Genomic DNA, 20,237 nt, shown 5'->3' with positions numbered 1-20,237 from the left:
GTCATGTGAATGCGAGTTCAGTGGCCATAGGAGATGATTCCTTCTATTCGGGTGTAATATAGTGTACTTTTGAGATCATGAAGAAGCTTCTTTCGAAGTGAGTAGATACCGGAAACGGGACGATTGAATATGATATCCTTTTTACACGTTGCTGCTGTAGTGTAAGGGAATGGGATTGTTCGTCTAGAATTGTATGCTTCGATTGGCTTCATGGATGCTTTTCTCGATGAAATACCTCTAGACAAGGTGACGCGAAGTCTGAAAAAAGGAGTACGTGAGCTTCTTTGCTCCTGTGCTGCTGGTATAGAGCAAAGAACATCAACCGAACTATCTGGTTATGATAGAATATGACGGTATGTAGATCAATGGAGGGTTCGGCACCATGAAGCATGCTGACTTTCTACTTGATGGTTGACATTTGATAATGACTACGAATGCAAAGGGCTAGTAGGGTGAATGAGTAATTAGGAGGGATCTGCAGTATTGAAGCTGTCGAACCATAGACACTGTCTGTAGGACTATGGCGCTGGTCGATAAACCCCGCTTCTATTGATCGCCTTCTTCCATCTCTTCCATCTCGTTTGAATGCACGGTCGTCTTACTCTCCCGTGCAAGATCAGACCTCGATTGTGGTTGATGAGCGTAGAACAGCTCATACAACTGGAGAAAGTAGATAAATGTCTCTTTCTTTTCTTGCCATTCTTCTGTAGCCCCAAGATATATCAATGTTGGTTGGTTCGTCGGGGAAGGCTCCATGCACCGTGGTCACAAGTTCGGATAGAGTTATTGAGAAGAATGATACGTGCGTAATTTGCTTTCTCACAGGTTTCTTTGAATGGACGGTGAAAGACGACCCTCCTAAGTAGGGTATACGCTTCCTTACGGTGGTTTCTTTTCGATGAGTTCTTGTTGGAAGGCTGACGTACCGTATGGGAGACGGTATAAGATGAAAGCCGTGGAAGAGATAAGCGCATGCATAATAGCAAGGAGAAGATCAGAAGGTGTCAGTGAGCTCGATACTGAGATAGACCGATATAATCATACCGCGGAGTGATCCGAGGACTGGAGGTCTCAATGACACCGATGTACGCTGTAGATGAAGGGAGATATTCGAAAGGGCATTTCTGGGGACTTATTAGGTCTAGGTAACCAAGACACGAAAGCCCAACTATTGGGTAAATGGGATATGACTTGCTACTCCGGAGGTACAGCCGCGGTATCCTTGTCGGCTGTGAGATGAATCCCGACTTTATTCTGGATGACGGCATAAAGCACATGATCACGTCGCGATGCAATTTGCAAAGATCCAACTCGACCCGTCTACTCCAAACAAGCCAATCAGAACCCCAAGGATTATGCTCGACAGTCCTGTACCCGGCCCAGCTGACCTCAAGCTTTGAGACCACATCCGAGGATAGCCTAGGTACCTAGGCAGTGCGCACCGAAAACGCGGACCATCAGCTCCAAGCCGTGTAACAGCGCATCCATTTCCTCGGGTTTTCCCCGCAAAAGGCGACCCAAGCCCTGCATATGCATACACCCGAACCAGACCTGTGACATCAGCGAGAAAAAAATGGTCTTATATGGCGTGCTGGGAAATCTCCCAGTGTGATAGAAAGGGGATATCGGGGATCAAAAAAATTCAGAATCCCGAGCGCTAATAACGACACCTATTTTATATTAGCGGCAGGAGGTGTAGCGAGACGGCATTCCGTGTTCGGTCCTTCGCAGGGGTCTATGACTAGGGGTTGCTCGTATCGACGCCATCCGCCATGGGCAAATCGAGGCTGAAATCCAAACTCCGAGGAGAAGATGCACTTGAACTCTGGCGATGCTTGTTCCCCGTGTGCAGGTGAGCGGACGCGAAAGGAGGCGTCTGCAGATCCGGTCATATCAGCTGGAGCTGCATAGTGCGACGCCACATATTTGAGTTTTTTATTTTTTGTGCTTCGGGTGTTTTTGCTCTTTTGTGTGTAGAGTATGTGGTGTGATATAGGAGACGGGAGATGAGAGATGGAATGTCGTGATTGGGAAAGCACGAAGGATTGTGACATCAAGAGAGACTCACAGCGGCTAAAGCCACATGTGCATAGCTGAGCTAACAGCTCGGGATGACAGCCTCGTGGCACCATGTTTTAAGTTAAACGGACGCCGGGAGCCATTCCTTTCAAGTACTTTAGTTCGTTTAATCTCATGTATGTACAATTGAGTGTTAGGCCTACGATGCAGCTCGATGACGCGATTGAGATCGGGATTGCGTCTTGACGGAGAGGAGCCTCGGAATGCAAGGGACAGGGGGAGACTACCCTGGGTATGCATATCGTCAGATATCAGATCGCGACAATGACTTGTCACTGTCTAGTTCATGAATATTCCACTTGGACCCGGATATCAATGGCAAGTACGGAGTACGTTGTAAGATAATATACGTAGGACGGAACGGCCGTCGATCACAAAGGATGTACTCCGTAGTATGGTTAATTTTGGAAAGGAATTGAGATCAGTGCCGGTGCCTAACGGGGCAGATGTTCTGCTAGCCGTGCTATGCACCTAACAGATAGAGTAGGGAGGGCCGAGCTCACGGACCGCTGCCAAGGGAGGCTTTCATTTAAGAATTTTAACAGATGGACGGGGACCACGCGGCAGATGATCATTTCTAGATTACGGTGTGGAGCTCCCTAAGCAGGTTGAGTGTTGATGGATATACGGAGTACCTGTCGAGGTACCACTTACCCATAGTATTTGTTGCACTTTATACGAGTATAGCCTCCGTACTCCGTAGCCCATCCATGGATCCATGGATATCGAGAAGGTGGAGTCACAAAGTAAGTCTTTTTTTTTTTTGGAAAAAGAAATCCGAAAAAGAAATGTGGAAAAAAAAAACCAAAACGTGGATCTGGGTGCTTTCACCATCTCAACTTCCGATTGCGTGTTCTGCACGGTCCGTGATTGGTCTCGTGGTCCCCACTTAGGGATCGGCTTGGGGCAAATCTCTCGAAAAACCTCATTCGTCATATCGCTTCTTGGCTGTCTTTGTTGCTTTGGAGGTGCGAATAGGTAGCACAGAAACGGTTGACGAACAGTCAGGAGGACATGGTCACAACGATGGTCGTGTGCCAGGCAGGACTGCGAAAAAAAAAATGTATAAAGCTCAAGCATCCGCACGTCTGGAGTACCGTGGAGAAGTGTGCTCCACGACACCGTCACTCTTCCACAGTGGGACTGGGAACTCTTTGATCGGCTTGAGATCACTGGGCCGGATGAAATTCTTCGACGCTCGCTTGGAGAAGCCGGTTTTACTGCGACACATTCCTCACGGGCATATCCTGGAAAGCCTAGCCCTGAATTCTGAAGTCTGAAGTCTGAAGTGTGAGATCTGAGTGCTGGATTCGGAATTCAAAAGTCCCAAATCCCTTCAAGCGAGTTAAGCGGGCAAATCTTAATTGGAATCTGGGGAGCTTAGATATTGCGCCATCTGGGTCTGAATCACGCACAGCTCGGCCCTGTACTGTTCTATTCTTTTTTCTTTTTTTGTCGCGCCATGCGTGATTGTCTGATTTGACATAAACTGGGAATCTCTTTATATTCCTGATCGTCCGCACATTCTGAAAACTCACCAAAGCTACTATCACAACGTGGTTGTGGTTCCCTAGCTTCGTCCAATCCGGGCTTTTGATATTGTCAACTCCGGTCTGTACAAGCAACCATGAGTAGTGAGACCAGGTCCAAACTGGGCCATGCCCTGGCCAAGGGTCTCGGCATCAAGCTCGCTTACAGAGATCCTCTGGGTGCGACCACCGACCCCGTCACGAGAGGCGAATCGACATTTTCTATGGGCACCGTCGACACATATTCATACAACGAGCCCGAACCGACAAGCATCGATTGGATTCGCGAAATTATTCCCACCGGACCAGAATTCGGCAGATATTTGATCAATCTCTTCCCTTTTGTCACATGGATCGGAAACTACAACCTGCAATGGCTGTGGGGTGACTTGATTGCCGGTATCACCGTGGGAGCCGTCGTCGTGCCGCAAGGTATGGCCTATGCCGCTCTGGCTGGCCTGGAAGTGCAATATGGACTGTACTCCTCATTCATGGGAGTCTTGATTTATTGGTTCTTTGCCACGTCAAAGGATATTACTATCGGAGTGAGTGATTTCCACGAACGGATTGAAAGAGAACCTCAACTGACCTCATTCTGTAGCCCGTGGCGGTCATGTCAACCCTAACTGGAACGATCGTGGCGAAGGTCCTAGATGAATACCCCGACTATCCGGCCCATTTGGTTGCATCTTCTCTTGCAGTCCTCTGCGGTGGTATTGTTTTTGTACTGGGAATTTTACGACTGGGTTTCATCGTCGATTTCATTCCCCTGCCTGCTATCTCAGCCTTCATGACTGGCTCTGCTCTGAGCATTTGCTCGGGACAGGTGCCCACCATGCTGGGTGAGACTGCCAAGTTCGATACCCGTGGTGCCACTTACATGATTATCATCAATACCCTCAAACATCTTCCGAGTTCGACATTGGATGCTGCTATGGGTGTTACTGCCTGCGCAATGCTGTATATCATCCGTTCTGCATGCACCTACGCCGCTAAGAAGCAACCTGCCAAGGCCAAGATTTGGTTCTTTGTCTCGACCCTTCGCACCGTGTTTGTGATGTTGTTCTACACTATGATCAGTGCCGCCGTCAACTTGCACCGCAAGGACGACCCAGCGTTCAAGCTTCTTGGCAAAGTTCCTCGGGGTTTCCAACAGGCCGCCGTGCCTACTATGGACCCGAAGATCATTTCGGTGTACGTTGGCGAGTTACCAGCTGCGGTGATCGTTCTCTTGATTGAGCATATTGCTATTTCCAAGTCTTTCGGTCGTGTCAACAATTACACCATCGATCCCTCCCAGGAATTCGTCGCTATCGGTGTTAGTAACCTCCTTGGACCTTTCCTTGGTGGCTACCCCGCTACTGGATCTTTCTCTCGGACTGCCATCAAGTCCAAAGCCGGAGTCCGAACACCTCTGGCCGGTTGTATCACCGCCGTCGTGGTCCTTTTGGCTATCTACGCTCTCCCTGCTCTTTTCTTCTACATCCCCAAAGCGTCCCTGGCCGGTGTCATTATTCACGCCGTCGGTGATCTGATCACTCCCCCTAACGTGGTGTACCAGTTCTGGCGTGTCTCCCCGCTTGATGCCATCATTTTCTTCATTGGTGTCTTTGTGACTGTTTTCACTTCAATTGAGAATGGTATCTACTGCACAGTCTGTGTGTCGATTGCAGTCTTACTGTTCCGTGTGGCCAAGGCCCGCGGTCAGTTCTTGGGCCGTGTCACGATTCACTCCGTTGTTGGAGACCACCTTTTGGATGGCGAAGGAAAGTATGGATCGTTGGGCAACAACAACAAGACTCCCTCCGCTGATGAGGAGCGCCACCACCGGACCATCTTCCTTCCCATCAACCACACCGATGGCTCCAATCCTGACATCGAAGTGGAGCAGCCTCTCCCCGGTATCTTCATCTACCGCTTCTCCGAAGGCTTCAACTACCCCAATGCAAACCACTACACCGATACCTTGGTTCAAACCATCTTCAAAAGCACCCGCCGAACGAACCCGCACGCCTACCGCAACCGGGGTGAACGTCCCTGGAACGATTCCGGTCCCCGCCGCGGCAAGGAGGGCAGTGACGATGATTCGCACCTACCTCTTCTCCAAGCCGTCATTCTGGACTTCTCATCCGTTAACAATGTCGATGTCACCTCCATTCAAAACCTTATCGATGTGCGTAACCAGCTGGATAAATACGCCTCCCCCCGCTCCGTGCAATGGCACTTCGCACACATCAACAACCGCTGGACGAAGCGTGGCCTGGCTGCCGCAGGCTTTGGCTACCCAACACCAGTCAACAGTAGCGATGGCTTCCACCGATGGAAACCCATCTTCAGCGTGGCAGAAATTGAAGGCAGTGCCTCAGCCGCTGCTCACGCCGAGATCATTGCCAACCAGCGCGAGCACGCCTACCACCAGAGCGAGGATATCGAATCTGGCCTCAAGGCCAAATCCGACACCACCGAGGTCGAACCCCATGGCATCGAGACTTCCTCCTCCGAGACCTCCGAGGTCATCCGGGATGACAAGTTCCAGCGCGATATCACGGACAGCAAGGCATACCAGGGTCGTCCCAAGGTTGCGCTCGTGCAGGGCATGAACCGGCCTTTCTTCCACATCGATCTCACCAGCGCTCTTCAAAGCGCCGTTGCCAACTCCTCGGACGAGATCCCTCACATTGGTTGATTCGTTTCTCTCTACATTCTACTCTTCGGTTTGCATTGCATCTCATGCTTGCTGTACCGCTGCATCGATCGATTGTTCCTCCCTGGCTTGGAGTTCGATCTGATATGCCCCTGCTTATGACCTGTTAATATCCCTTTCTACACCTCATGTTTTGCACATTCACATACTCTTTATTGTTGTCACTTAGCCTGTCTATATTGGATGCATTCCATGAACTTGACCATGGACATCTTGTTGTGAACTGTTTGTTTCGGCTCTATTCCCCTTGGTTTTGCGCTGGTTGGTTTATTTGAACCGGATATGATTTTTTTTGGCCCTGTTGGTTTGGGAAGCAAATGATTCTTTTAGAAAGAATTTCTCTTCTGCATGACTAGGGTGATACCCATTTGGATTAAATAGTCATTTTTGATAGACAGCTTGGTGAATTGATTCCATCTGAGCGGTTGAACATGTGGCCAGTGCATAGTGTAGGTGTCTCATCTAGCTTAACCCTCCAATCAACAGCAACCAGGCTTCAGATCTAAGCTGCAGATGCAAATGTCTTGCATATATCTAATCGATAAACAATCGCCCACGCCCTGTCTTCTATCATCTCCACTTCTTCCGATTCTAAGCGCTCAAACCCAATCCACCCGATCCACACATCGTGGAGGATACAGATTTTTACTCAAACTCTACATTGGTTTTTAGTATTTTACACCATCTATATAACCATACAGAGCTAGTTAAAGCACCATCAAGCAACAACAGCCTCAATGGCAGTAGAATACTATATAAACCTGCATTGTAGGTAACAATAAAGCCTGCAGCTAAAGACAAATCCCGAAGCTTAAAACTCAAAGGAGGCAAGGTCCCTTCCTAATCCGCACTAGCGCGAACCATCCCGCTCACATCTATATAATTTTTTTTCTTCGGCTAAGTCTCTTCAGCATATCTGGCCGGGGCCCCATAGTTTAATTTTAAAAGCACTAGAATCTCAATATTAAGAGTCTACGGACATTCCAATTCCCTTTTCCCGCTTCTCCAATACATCCCAAAATGGCCACCGAATCAAAAAGCACAGGAATCTCCGTCCAAGAACTCGACGCTTCAAATCTAGAAGCAAGACCAAGAATAACCAACCATGATCCCGCCACAATCCCCTCTGAAGACGATATCATGCAACAATCCCTCATAGAAGACGCCCAGGTCCCCGATGGCGGCGAAGCCTGGATCGTTATCTCCGGCTGCGCGGTGCTGACCTGGTGGTGTATCGGGACTCCGTACTGCTGGGGAATTCTGCAGGCAGCGCTGGTGAAAGAGGGGGTGTCGACATCGTCGACGCTGGCATTTGTCGGGTCCCTCGCGACAGCGTGTGTTGCGTTCCTGGGACTTCTGAATGCGCAGATTGTTCGGAAGCTTGGGACGCGGAAGTCGGCTTTTGTCGGGGTGTTCTTTTTGGGGCTTGGGGAGGTGCTGAGCGGGTTCTCGGCTATGAATATTGGGGGATTGTTTGCTACTGCGGGTGTTGTTATGGGCTTTGGGATTAGGTGAGGGCTTTCTTTTTGGATTTTATTGTTTCCATTGGGGATTTGACCTCATGTTGGGAGTGTTATGTTATGACTATGGAATTGGATTGTACTGACGATGTCTGTTTTAGTCTTTGCTTTATGGTTGTCTCTGTTACGCCGGCGCAGTATTTCCGTGCTAAGCGCGGTATCGCCAATGGCATCGTTTACGGGGTTGGTGGACTTGGCGGCGCGGTGATTAGTTTTGTGATGGATGCGCTGCTCGATCGTGTGGGTGTGCAATGGACGTTTCGAATCATCGGCTTCGCGATCTGGGCTACTGGTTTACCGGCTGCGTATTTGATTAAGCAGCGGGTTCCGATTGCGCGGTCTGCCGTTGTCGATTGGTGAGTTGTTATCTTTTTTTTCACTGTCAACGCAGCCCTTTAACATTTCCCACAGGCGTTTGTTCCGCAATATTCGCTTCTGTCTCTTGTTTGCAGTCGGCGCAATTGCTACATTCCCGCTTCTAGTCCCGCCGTTCTTTTTGCCTCTCTTTACGGCTTCGCTGGGGATGTCGTCTAGTACGGGAGCGGGTATTGTTGCGGCGTTCAACTTTGCTTCTGCGCTGGGGAGACTATTGTGTGGAGTTTGCAGTGATTTCTTCGGACCGCTGAATACGCTGTTCATGTCTCTTCTGCTGAGCGCGCTTAGCATGATGATTATTTGGCCTATCTCGACTTCGATTGGGCCTTTGATTGTTTTTGTTATTGTCAATGGTATGGCGAATGGTGGATTCTTCTCGACTATGCCTACCGTTGTGGGGAATACCTTTGGTTCAGCCAGAGTGTCTGTTGTTATGGGCATGGTTGTGACGGGCTGGGCTGGAGGTTATTTGCTTGTAAGTTTGACGGTTGTTTTCGGCTGTGCTTTTCTTGTACTACAGGCTTGCGTTGCTAACTATATATGTAGGGCGCCCCGATTGCCGGGTATATCCTTGATGCTGCAGGTGGAGAAAGCAAAGGCATGACAGCATATCGAGCAGCGATTTTCTATGCTGGTGGAATGGCCATTCTTGCGACGCTCATCGGGCTGGCTATTCGGCTGAAGACCGATAAACATCTGCTGAAGAAGCTATGAGACCGCGGTTAGGGGGGAGTTATGGGGGCCCAACAGAATATCCCAAGTTGTACTTTATCATTTGTAACACAATTTATAGACCAAAATATCATCAAAATCGAGAATATCTAGGCCAGTTTACTAGACTTTCTCTGCCGGGGGTTTCCTCTCTTAGCTGCCGTATGAGGGAGCCTGAGGAAACTCAAGGGTTGTCACTCTACATGCCAGCAGCCAGCTTAGATCTAAGCGCGTCTTTTAGGGTACTTTTTATTTCTCTTCTGGGTCAATAAGTTGGAGTTCTTATCTAGTTACTCGGGGTAGCCAATGCTTGGACTCCCACATTGACTTTGATATAAAGCTTTCCCCATTTGGCTTAGTGCATGTCTCTTACTTCTCTATGAGGTCTACACTTTGTGTTTCGGCTTTCACAGAGCACTTTTCCCAACTCTCGCCTTATTCTCTTCCAAACGCCCAGCTTTACTAAGCTTTCATTCGCCAATACCATCTTCATCCATCATTGAAAAACCGATGAAGCCAGTATGAACAACCCTGAAACTGCTGAGTTCCTGTGCAGCCTCGAAGGCACGGATGTCACCCTCGATCCATCATCCGAGCCACCTCTCCACCTGCCCCGCCAAACCTGGGTGATCGATAAGAAGCTCTCTGAACGATCTCAGCCGATGACCCAGCAGGACGTTACTGATGGCCTTGGACTCCCGTTCGCAGCTGCCAAGTTTCTCTGCCATCGCAAGGAAGATCCCAGCAAGAAGACTTTTATGCGTATTTATCTACAAATTCCTGTCATTGGCACTCGATATCAGAGCCCTCAGATCCGACGAAAGCAGGCTGCTCAGCCACAGCCACACGTCGAGTTGACAACTTTGAAAGCGCTCAAGGAACTGGGATGCGATGTTGTCCCTGACCTCCTTGCTTATCAAGAGGGACAGCAAGGCGAAGATGGTATCGTTCCGGGAGGATATACCACTTATATAGTCTGGGATAAAGTCCCCGGGGAGCCTCTAAGCGCAGAATTCTGGGAGCTAGACCTTCAGTCACGCCAAGCGATCCGCGATAAATTTCGTGAAGCCTTTCCGTAAGTTGATAGAACTCTCTCTTACTTGGCGTGCTCTTAATTGATATGGAAACCAGAAAGCTGAAGAAGCATGGCTACCTACCGCGTATGTCAACCATGTCGAAGATCATCTATGACAACGCCACCGGGAATATGTACCGCTCTATTCGTTATTGAGTATCGAACACTACAGGCTGACAACAATTAGGCATTTCTCGGGGTTTTCACGCGCAGGCCGTACTGATACCAACGAAGAGTGGGATGACAAGTACTATGTTCTGTTTCGTTTGGCCAGACCATCTCCGAAGACGAAAGATTGGGCCAAGGATAGCACAGGGTGGACTTGGTGAACAGTGTAGATACTTTGCTATAGATACTGTGCTGTAGATCCTACATTAGTGGCAATCAGACAAGCCGCAATGCCACAGAGCCAGGACTATGAGGGTCTACAAGAGTCAATTTCATCAGTAGTAGATTCAGCTTACTCTAGAGACCAGGAATAAGGGCATGTCTCCGTTCTCTTTCATCTTCGAGTGTACTTGTCTTGTTTATCAGTTCCGCTGACCTTCCTTTTCCAACCTTCGTCAAAGTAGTATACCCTTCTTATGGTCACCCACTTGGATTGCACATAGTACCTGAAGGATTCATAGCGAAGGCGATACAGATCCCACCGCTTAGATCCTACTGCTTAAATCAGGGTCATCGGACTGCTCAGCTGAGGATTAGGGAGCTTGTGTACTCCGTAACGCCCACTGATCAGATCGGAGAGGGGTGTGCTCAATTCAACTCAGGGATCAAAAAGCAGCGGGGAGGTGAGCACTACAAATGAAAAGAGCAGGCCAAGAAATGGCATAAGTCTGGTACTCCGTCCATAGGCAACAAGCCCGCACTCCGTAGCGAGGCATCGCAACGGCCGAGGTTAAGCGGGAAACCCAAGGACTGCGAAGTACGCCGCATCCACCAGAACGTCAAATCAACAACTCGCCCTTAACAGGTCCTATTTAGTTCTCATTCCCAGTTCCCCAGTTCCAGAGTCACAGCTACATGAAAAATGTTTTCAAATTCTCCCATGAGTTTAAAAGCAGCCCGTCTGGCACGGCCAGCATTACACAATCTAGCCCGGGCACGCCAATCACCAATCAGAGCATGCATCGCGCAGTATAGCTCGCACTCACCAATGGGGTCGACGGGCGGTTCACGCAAGAAAGTGACCATTCAAACCATCCAGAACCTCTACAAAAAGAATGAGCCCATCACTGTCCTGACCGCATCCGATTTCCCGAGCGGACATATCGCCGACACGGCCGGGATGGAGATCGTGCTTGTGGGCGATAGTCTGGCGATGGTCGCAATGGGCATGGAAGACACGAATGAAGTAACAATGGATGAGATGCTGCTGCACTGTCGCAGTGTAAACCGCGCCGTGAAAAGTGCTTTCACGGTAAGTGTGTGGCTTAGACCCGGCAAGGATAGGGTATCTTTCTAACAGCAACCAGATCGCAGACCTGCCGATGGGCTCATACGAAACCACGCCCGAAAAGGCCCTCACATCCGCTATCCGGATGGTAAAAGAGGGCGGGATGAAAGGCGTGAAACTCGAAGGCGGCGCGGAGATGGCCGCGACCATTCGCAAGATCTCGCAAGCGGGTATCCCCGTCATGGCGCATATCGGACTAACGCCTCAGCGCCAGCACTCGCTGGGCGGGTTCCGGGTGCAGGGTAAGTCGGCTGCTGGTGCGGTGAAGCTGCTCCGGGATGCGCTGGCGGTGCAGGAGGCTGGGGCTTGCATGGTGCTGATTGAGGCTGTGCCGCCGGAGATTGCGGCGATTGTGACGCAGCGGCTGAGGGTGCCGACTATTGGGATTGGGTCTGGGAATGGGTGCTCGGGACAGGTTCTTGTGCAGGTTGATATGTTGGGGAATTTCCCCGAGGGTCGGTTTTTGCCGAAGTTTGTTAAGAAGTATGCGGATGTTTGGGGGGAGGCGAGGAGGGGGGTAGAGGCTTATCGGGAGGAGGTTAAGAGTAGGGCTTTCCCTTCGGAGGAGTATACTTATGCTATTTCGAAGGAGGTTTTGGAGGAGTTTGAGAAGGTTGTTGATGAGGTTTCGTGTGAGAAGGCTTAGTCCAATTTAAGTGGAAATGTGTTTTGAATGGCTTTTTCTAAACCTTTGGAGTAGATTCCAAGAGTATGCGTTAGGCGTAGGATTTTGATATTTGTACATCAACGAGGCGAATCCAAGATGTCAAGAAGCTTATAGCCCGCGGGAATCTAGGCAATGAACACGAAAACGAGAGAGAAAGAGCCGAGTATCAAAATGCATGTAACATTCCAATTCGTACAAAACATATACAACCCCCCTCTAACTATCGATACCCAAAATCCACGACCCCATTTTAGGAAACATCCCAACAGCTAAGGCTTACCGCAAAACACCACCGACACCAGCCCACCCAAGAACGAATCCGCTAAGTGCCTCACTCATAACACCACCACCAAACCAAACGTCCCTCCAAGCACCCTTGCGCAGAATCTTCCTGGAACCAGGCTTTCCCCCAAGCTGCATGCGCACAGTCTGGTTCTTATCCATCTCGAGAACACCCTCGATCTCACCGGTGTTGCTTCCGGGGAAGTACGAGCCGGCGCCTGCACCGCCGGAGCGGTGGATCAGCACGGCGTGGAAGAGTCCTGATACTAGGATTGTGCCAAGGAAGTAGAAGGCGAAGCCGTAGGTTGATTGCAGGGCTAGAATTCCGGCGGAGAGGCCGAGGAGGAAGGAGGTTAAGCTGTGGAGGGAGGAGAGGACCTATTTTCCAAGAGTTGGGTTAGTTGATGTGATATTCAGAATCGAGGATCTGGGTCTAATATAGCTTTGGGGGATCTTGGTGTTGGACAAGATGATAGGGGCGGGGAGGGGTTGGATGGAGGAAACCGTACGCGATTGTTGTGCTGGACAGCCTCAGGCACAAGAGGATTGATGAGCAGGGAGAGCTCCTGCTTGGTAGGTGCCATTGTGACTGCTTTGTCTTTTGGGTTGCGATTTGATGTAGTTGGTGCTTGGTTCGAGGTTGCGCTGCGTGGCTCGTAGGTGATGACCCCGTCTTGAGTGGAGCTGTTCTAAGACTGACTGGAAACCCAAGGCTCTTCCTGATAAAAATGTCGTAGCTAGAGATATTCTCGTGGACGGCTCGCAGTGGCTCTTGGCTTGAACAGATGGAAGTCGGAGGTGGCAGCGCGAGTTTCTAGAAGCGCACGGACCACAATCGCCAGATAGCCGCAACCCTGCCTGGAGACCAAACGGTGCACTACATTCGAGGAACTGTCTCTCCAAGCATTCAACGTAAATCCAATAAATCATGTTCATATCTACTATTAACCCGAATCCGATGTTCAATAATCCCCGAGCCCTTCTCATGAATCCGTTCACATCACAGCGTTTGATACATTCCAGATTCCCATGTCCCCGATTATGCTGCAAAGATCGCAGAGAAAGAAAATACCAGTTTCATGAAGTCGCTGACTTTAAATTCAAAATATGACGTGAATTAGACCAGATTTTCAAATTTGCCATCGACACGGGCCTCCTTGACCTGCTCAAAGACCTGGCGGAGATGTTAGTGATAATCAGAGACGGATAACTACATCAAGCAACGCTTACCTTCAGCATTTTGTTACGGGCGCCCAGAGCATTGACACCGCGCTCCTCCAGGGCCTTGTCATCCAGATCAACCAGATCAGTCCACTGCAGGTCCTTCAGGTTATCGGTATACTTGTGCAGCCTGAGGGATCGCAGCCAGCTGGGGATATCCTTCAGAAGAGCAGGGTCGGTGGGATCCTCGGGCGGCTTCGAGCTGCCACGGCGACCCCGCGGAGAGCGGCCGCGAGTAACCTCCGAGTGGTCTGACAGATAGCCTTCGCTACCCAGACCGAATTGCCCCATGTTCAACGAACCCAGTCCGTTGCCCATGAGAGGGTTGTTCGGGTCATATGCCGCCAGGAATCCGTTGTTTTGCGGCGAAGTGAAACCCATTGGGGTCAAGCCACCACCGTGCATAGCAATGCCCGGCGATGTTGGGCGCGACCGTCTACCAGCCATGGCCGCCTGTTGCTGGGCCTGCAAAGCTGCCAGCTGTTGAGTGTTGAGAAGCTGACCGGCCACCAAGTGCTGTCCACCCAGGCCTGGGCTTGCCAGTCCCTGGGAGATAGTTGGGTTTCCGTGAGAGTTCTTGCCCTGGCCATCATTAGAGCGAGCACGGCGGTACTTGCGCGCATCGTCCAGAGCAATGCGGTTGTTCACCGTCGACAGAGCTGCCAGCTTCATTGCGGTGGCATTGGCCACCATGTCAGCGTGGGTGTTGGAGTTCTGGTGCGATTGCTGACCGAAAGTCGCAGTCATCGGAGTGTTGGTCATCGACGCCCAGCTGTGGTTTCCAACGTTGTAAGGCGAGAGCAAGGGAGGCTCGATATCAGGAGGAGGGATATTAGCAGTCTGGGGCATTGGTGAGCGCATACCCGAAGGCTGGCTGCTGAACTGGCCCATGGGCTGGTGTCCGGAAGACGACTTGGGGCGAGCGATCGGAGGCTGCGTGTCTGAAACGCCACGCTGGGCCCACGGAGAGGCAGGCGGTTGACCCAAGCTGTCGGAATTGTTGTCAGGCGCCGAGATGGTGGGGGCCACGAAAGAGCCGCGATCGAAGACTGCGCTATTGCGGTTCGACGGAGGCGCGTTACCAGTTTGCTGAGTAAATTCGGCCTTCTTCTTTGCGATAGCAGCAGCAGCGTCCGGGAACATCGCATTGATGGTAGACGGGTCCAGAACGGAGTTACGCTTCGCGCCAGGGGATGGCGGAGGGCGTCCGAGGGAGTTACGGGAGGGCTCCATATTAAGCTTCGACATAGCATCACTCAGACGACTGGACATGGCATCTACATGACGAAAGCGAGTTAGTAATATCTCAAAGATGGTGCTTGCAACGGAACATACCCTTTTCGCCGAAATTAGCAGGAGAGAGCAGGCCGGACATCGGGTGGCCCTGAGACATTTGCTGCAGGACTTGGATAAAGAAGCGAATCTGCACCTGAGTGGTCTGCTGCAGCAAAGCATACAGAGCCGCGGTTCTCTCAGCCTCACTCAGCACACGGAACCATTGCTCGATGGCACTGAGTTCATCCTTGAAGTCCTGGTCAAGCGTAGCAGCTGCCATCTCCTCCAATGTAGTTTCGTACTGATCAATGTCCGCAAGCCATTGTTGAGCGGCACGATCTAAAGCATCCTCCGTCGCATTTTGACCTTGAGTTTGTTGATTGAAAAAGACCTCCGACGATGGACGGATGCTTCGGGCTGACAGCGGCGAAGGAAACCCGGACATGTCTGCCGACGCCCGCAGCTGGTGGGATCCGAGGTTCCGCGATGAAGATGGAGGACGGAGAGTTGAATTCGAGGCTTCGGGGGTGCTGTTGCGGTTGCCAATGATATGACTCGCCATGGTTTAAGGCGACGTGTTGGAAGGATGACTAGTAAATACAGTGGGGGGAAAATGGATTACTGCAAAACACCTGCAGCACCTGCTGAGTTTGCGTAACAAATAGAATCAAAAATCCCTAAACCAGGATCCAGGCCGAGATCCCAAGGTATCGAATGACGCTGAAAAGATCCAGATCTCGTCAAGATGGTGTGGCACAGACCAGTCCAGTGGGCTGCACCTGAGAAAAATTAAGGCCTGGAACGAAAGGAAATTGAGACTTGAAGCAATAGTGTGTCAAACACAGACAAGCCACAGAGTCCCAAAGAAAGGGGCAAAAGGAAGGAAAAGGGCCAGAGAGAGGAGGTGAGGTGGAAAGAGGAGAGGAGGAGAGATGGGGATGAAGAAGTTTGGTGAAGAGGCTTTTCTGTTTCAGGCCGCGATCACGGGTTCCCGCGAACTCTCAACATTCCTTTCTTTTCTTTTTTTTTACTTGAGCTCCAGCTGCTTTTTGAAGATCAGATCTTCTTTCGATTTTGCTTCTGCCTTGGTCTTTCTTGGGAATTCAGTTTCTTTCCTTCCAGCTGAATAATTCCTTCAGCCTGGTGGGGATGTTACTATGAATATCTGCCGAGCCCAGACCTAAACCGTTTCTGCTCCAACTAGGTATATTGGATTGATAATGAGCCCCGATTTGGCTAGCAGACTACATTTTTGATGATTGGCCCTCATCTGCAGCTTTGATCTGGTCCAGTGAAGACGTCTGATTGGATTTTCAATTCCCAGCCGCGGACAACAATTGTGGCCATGGACTCCAAGTATTACCCGGATGGGATTCCTCTGGATGAGGAAATGCAGGAGGAACAGTCGGCATATCCGGATATTGATGGACCTGCGCACTCTCAATGGCAAAGAGACCAAAACAACCAAAACAACCAATCTTTTGACATCGGGAATATGCTTGCCTCGGTGATTGATCCTCGTTTGTTTGGCGAGCAAGTCCCACAAGCCCACCTACAAAGCATCAATCAGTACCCTCAGCCTCCCCATGAAGACGGGCACGACGTCGAAGATGAAAAGGATGAGGCTGAAGCCAATGGCCTTTACCCGGATGAATACGACCATCAGCAGTATCCTCCTTTGCCAGGCGAGGGAGCTGCGTCAGACGACGAGGACTTTGTATTATCCGAGGACGAAAGCGAGAGGTACGTATGCGGACACAGTACAGCTCTAGCTTGCGCTAACAAGATACTAGTGAGGACGAGGAGGATGAACCTGCAGAGGATGATGACGATGATCATTCAGCCGCCAGCAGACGTCGCCGGCGCGGAGGTGGACGCTTTTCTGGGAGATGGGGTGCTAGGGGTGGTAAGGGCATCAAAAGAGGACCTCGCAAACCAATAGAGCCTAGTCCAGAATTCAAGCTTCTTCATTCGGAGGCTACCTCTGCCTTCATTGATGGGGACTACGAACGAGCCATTGACCTGGTGATGCAGGCTATTCAGATCAACCCTGAGATGTTTGCCGCCCATTCCCTGCTCTCAGAAATCTTCCTCGCACAAGGAGAAAACGACAAAGCCCTGGCAGCTCTATTCAACGGAGCTCATACTAGGCCGAAGGATCCTGGCGTTTGGATTAAAGTTGCCCGACTCATCTTAGATCGCGCTGGAGACAACCGGCAGTCTGCTTTGCACGATGTTGCTTATTGTTACAGCCGCATTCTCGAAGTTGATTCTAGCAACCACAATATTCGATTCCAGAGAGCGGCGATCTATCGGGAGCTTGGTCAAAACAACCGAGCCGCAACAGAGTATGAGAGATTGCTCAAAGAGTGCCCACACAGTGTCAGGGCCTTACGCCATCTTGCAGAGACCTACATTGATCTTGACAACGTACAAAAGGCGGTGGATCATTATGCGAACAGTATTGATCACTACCTATCGCTAGACCCTGAAGATTCCGAGTTCACCTGGTCTGATCTTAACATCTATGTTGAGCTTTTTGGGTACTTGAAACAACCGGAAGAAGGACTCATATCTTTGAATATACTTGCACGCTGGCTTCTTGGTCGTGTAGAAGATATAGTATGGGACGGTTGCGACGATGATGACAGAGAATGGGACGCGGATGATTCGCCTCGACGCATCAAGACTGATAAATTTCAGCCTGGCCAGTGGCCTCGGGAATCGTATGGCCTTGGTCTTCCATTGGAGCTTCGGATAAAAATGGGTATTTTCCGTCTGAGAATGGGTGACAAACATCATAGCGAGGCATTGGTGAGTTTGGTCTTGATTAAAATAGAATGACTGAATAAGCATGCTGACGGAATGCGGCCAGCATCACTTTGAATGGCTTAATCCAGAGGACGATTCCGAAGGTGCTCGGGTTTTCGACTATGGTGATCTTTTCAGAGAAGTGGCAGATTCTCTAAAACAAGCCGGTCTGTTAGAGGAAGCACTCCGATACTACTCGCCCATCCAGCAGACCTCTGAACATGCCGACATCAGCTTTTTCATGGCTATGGCTGATTGTTGCATGAAGTTGGGCAAGATGGAAGATGCGGAGAGCTGTTATCTACTCGTCGCTGAGCATGATGCTAGTCATATGGAATCTCGAGTTCTACTGGCGAAGCTATACGAGAGCCTTGGTATGAGCGAACAGGCCATGAAATATGTCAGCGAAGCAGTCTTGATTGGCAGGCAAGAGAATCGCAACAAACGAAGAAGAAAGGACACCAGACTTGAACAGCTTGCCATTGAGTTTAAAATGGCCGAAACAGAAACTCTCCGCCCACTCGCACCTAGACCAGCACCGGTAGCAGCACTGATGAATGCGCTTCCCTCGGCACCTGGCAGAGGGCGCCCACAACCTGGTGAAGGTACTCGTACTGAGGATATCCAATTCTTGTACTCAAAGTTATTGGAACTACACCCCCAACTCAAAGATGGCAACGCTGCCGCCACTGAAGACTGGCTTGACATTGCCGATGCTTTGTTGCGAGACTTCCGGAATAATCGAATTTTCTATCCAGAAGATCGTAGTATCACCTTCATGGGATATTCGACTGGTCCAAGACCCAAGGGAGCCCGAACCAAAAGTGGCGCAATGATGGATGAAATGCAGGAAATGGCAGGCCGTCTCCAGGAGACCATGGGTATGTCACTTCTGTAGAATATAGTAGCGCTAAACTAATGTTGCAATCAGGAGATGTCTCGGAAGAGCCTCTGCATGGCGCTATTCCCACAGACTACCATGGGATACCATTTGATGAATGGCTTGATATCTTCTTACAGTATGCTCTACTTGTGACAGAACAAGGCGAGGCAGAAGAAGCCTACGAGACACTTGATTCTGCGGCACTTGCAAGCGTCTGGTTGCACTCCAAGCCCAAGTCGCGAATGATTCATGTTTGCTGGTTCAGTGAGTCCCTTCACTCCACTGCCAGATGACTATCTACTGACTCGTTTATTAGCATGCGCTCTCCGTGCACGAGATGAAGAGACTCTGGCGCATATTGCTCGCTGGTTTATCAAAGAATACCAGTTCGTCACCGACACCTACCGACTTTTCTCTATGCTGAGCCACCTATGCGGCGATCCACACCGATCTCTCTTCCATTCGTCTGGAAACATGAAATTCATGCTTCGCCAAATTAAGGCGATGGACTTTACGATGCCACATGATACTCCTCGACCTATCCGACACTCTGTCTGGAAAGAGCGCGCCACTCTCTCTACACGAGATGAAGCTGGCGAGCCAATCACCGCGAAAGCTTTGGACATTGCTCTTCTTGTACTCTATGGCCACATGCTGTACTCCGGAAACAGTTTCTACCCGGCTCTCAACTATTTCTTCCGAGCGTATGCTCTGGACGACCAAAATCCGGCTGTTCTTCTATCCATCGCACTCTCATTCATCCACCACTCTCTCAAACGACAGTCCGACAATCGGCACTATCTCATCATGCAAGGGTTGTCGTTTATGCACGAATACCGCTTAGTACGTGAGAGGCCGGGCACTCTTCTAGTCGAAAAACAAGAAATGGAATTCAATTCCGCTCGCGTCTGGCACTCTCTCGGTTTGGCCCACCTGGCAGTCGAGGGCTATGACCGGGTTTTACAACTGGGCGAGCAGATCCAGGAAGAGGCAAAGCAAAAGGCCCTTCACAAAGAATCATCTGCGGAAAACGATAGTGATGTGGCTATGGGCGATGATGGTCAACAACAGGAGACTTCGTCACCCGGTAGCCAGTCTTTTGTTGAGGATTTCACTCGCGAGGCAGCTTATGCACTTCAATGTATTCATGTTCTCAGCGGCGATGTCAAAACTGCAAAGGCTCTTACTGATAAGTGGCTTGTTATTTGATATATTTTCTTCGCAGTCCATTGCTTGATTATTTGTACAATATTTGATGAGTAGCTCAGTGCCAAGATGATAGATTCATTTGAGAAGCCAATTCAAACCCAGCCCTATCAAAAACATCCTTTGCATCTTTGATTGTTATGAAATAGGAGACAAATGACCGCGGAGCTGTCCGCATCATCGACCACAGCGCGTGTGGGGGCCGAAGCCGAGTGCGGAAATAGGGAAATGGGTGAGATTCTTGATAATCAGCAGCTTCACTGCGTCTTCTAGCGGTTTCTTAGTGCCTAGAACGCGGCTATCCTAGTCTACACATCCAATCGGTGGTTTATTTTTTTTCCGTCGGAGCATTTTTACGCAATCCTGCACAGTCTCCCCCTATACCAGATGTTCATATCATTCTGCTTCGTTGATGTCATTGGAATAGCGAAGAACATACGACT

At 50.1% G+C, this 20,237-nt stretch overlaps 7 protein-coding genes across 7 annotated transcripts; 5 read left to right on the top strand and 2 right to left on the bottom strand.

The window, feature by feature from the left end:
* Positions 1-3,706: 3,706 nt before the first annotated feature.
* Positions 3,707-6,294, top strand: N7457_003672 (SLC26/SulP family anion transporter; the record flags this gene model as incomplete). Its single annotated transcript, XM_057174717.1, has 2 exons — positions 3,707-4,153; positions 4,210-6,294. The coding sequence occupies 2 exons, from the start codon at positions 3,707-3,709 to the stop codon at positions 6,292-6,294; spliced, it is 2,532 nt and encodes an 843-aa protein (XP_057034868.1).
* Positions 6,295-7,332: 1,038 nt separating this feature from the next.
* On the top strand, positions 7,333-8,921 carry N7457_003671 (uncharacterized protein; the record flags this gene model as incomplete). The annotated part of the gene is made up of 4 exons (XM_057174716.1): positions 7,333-7,823; positions 7,934-8,188; positions 8,244-8,682; positions 8,754-8,921. 4 exons carry the CDS (start codon positions 7,333-7,335, stop codon positions 8,919-8,921), a joined length of 1,353 nt encoding a protein of 450 aa, XP_057034867.1.
* A 518-nt stretch (positions 8,922-9,439) lies between these two features.
* N7457_003670 (uncharacterized protein) lies at positions 9,440-10,322 on the top strand (the record flags this gene model as incomplete). The annotated part of the gene is made up of 3 exons (XM_057174715.1): positions 9,440-9,993; positions 10,050-10,127; positions 10,181-10,322. 3 exons carry the CDS (start codon positions 9,440-9,442, stop codon positions 10,320-10,322), a joined length of 774 nt encoding a protein of 257 aa, XP_057034866.1.
* Positions 10,323-11,149: 827 nt separating this feature from the next.
* Positions 11,150-12,095, top strand: N7457_003669 (3-methyl-2-oxobutanoate hydroxymethyltransferase; the record flags this gene model as incomplete). The annotated part of the gene is made up of 2 exons (XM_057174714.1): positions 11,150-11,413; positions 11,469-12,095. The coding sequence occupies 2 exons, from the start codon at positions 11,150-11,152 to the stop codon at positions 12,093-12,095; spliced, it is 891 nt and encodes a 296-aa protein (XP_057034865.1).
* Positions 12,096-12,392: 297 nt separating this feature from the next.
* Positions 12,393-12,982, bottom strand: N7457_003668 (EMC6 family protein; the record flags this gene model as incomplete). The annotated part of the gene is made up of 2 exons (XM_057174713.1): positions 12,393-12,776; positions 12,908-12,982. 2 exons carry the CDS (start codon positions 12,980-12,982, stop codon positions 12,393-12,395), a joined length of 459 nt encoding a protein of 152 aa, XP_057034864.1.
* Positions 12,983-13,515: 533 nt separating this feature from the next.
* N7457_003667 (RNA-binding protein VTS1) lies at positions 13,516-15,456 on the bottom strand (the record flags this gene model as incomplete). Its single annotated transcript, XM_057174712.1, has 3 exons — positions 13,516-13,572; positions 13,629-14,896; positions 14,955-15,456. 3 exons carry the CDS (start codon positions 15,454-15,456, stop codon positions 13,516-13,518), a joined length of 1,827 nt encoding a protein of 608 aa, XP_057034863.1.
* Positions 15,457-16,239: 783 nt separating this feature from the next.
* Positions 16,240-19,797, top strand: N7457_003666 (tetratricopeptide repeat protein; the record flags this gene model as incomplete). The annotated part of the gene is made up of 5 exons (XM_057174711.1): positions 16,240-16,637; positions 16,688-17,708; positions 17,770-18,586; positions 18,637-18,852; positions 18,905-19,797. 5 exons carry the CDS (start codon positions 16,240-16,242, stop codon positions 19,795-19,797), a joined length of 3,345 nt encoding a protein of 1,114 aa, XP_057034862.1.
* Between the last annotated feature and the right edge of the window lie 440 nt (positions 19,798-20,237).

This window comes from Penicillium paradoxum (genome assembly GCF_028828445.1).
Source record: "Penicillium paradoxum strain IBT 22861 chromosome Unknown utg000003l_segment0_segment0, whole genome shotgun sequence".
NCBI classification, from domain to species: Eukaryota; Fungi; Ascomycota; class Eurotiomycetes; order Eurotiales; family Aspergillaceae; genus Penicillium; species Penicillium paradoxum.
This window is presented reverse-complemented; position numbering and strand designations above follow the sequence as displayed.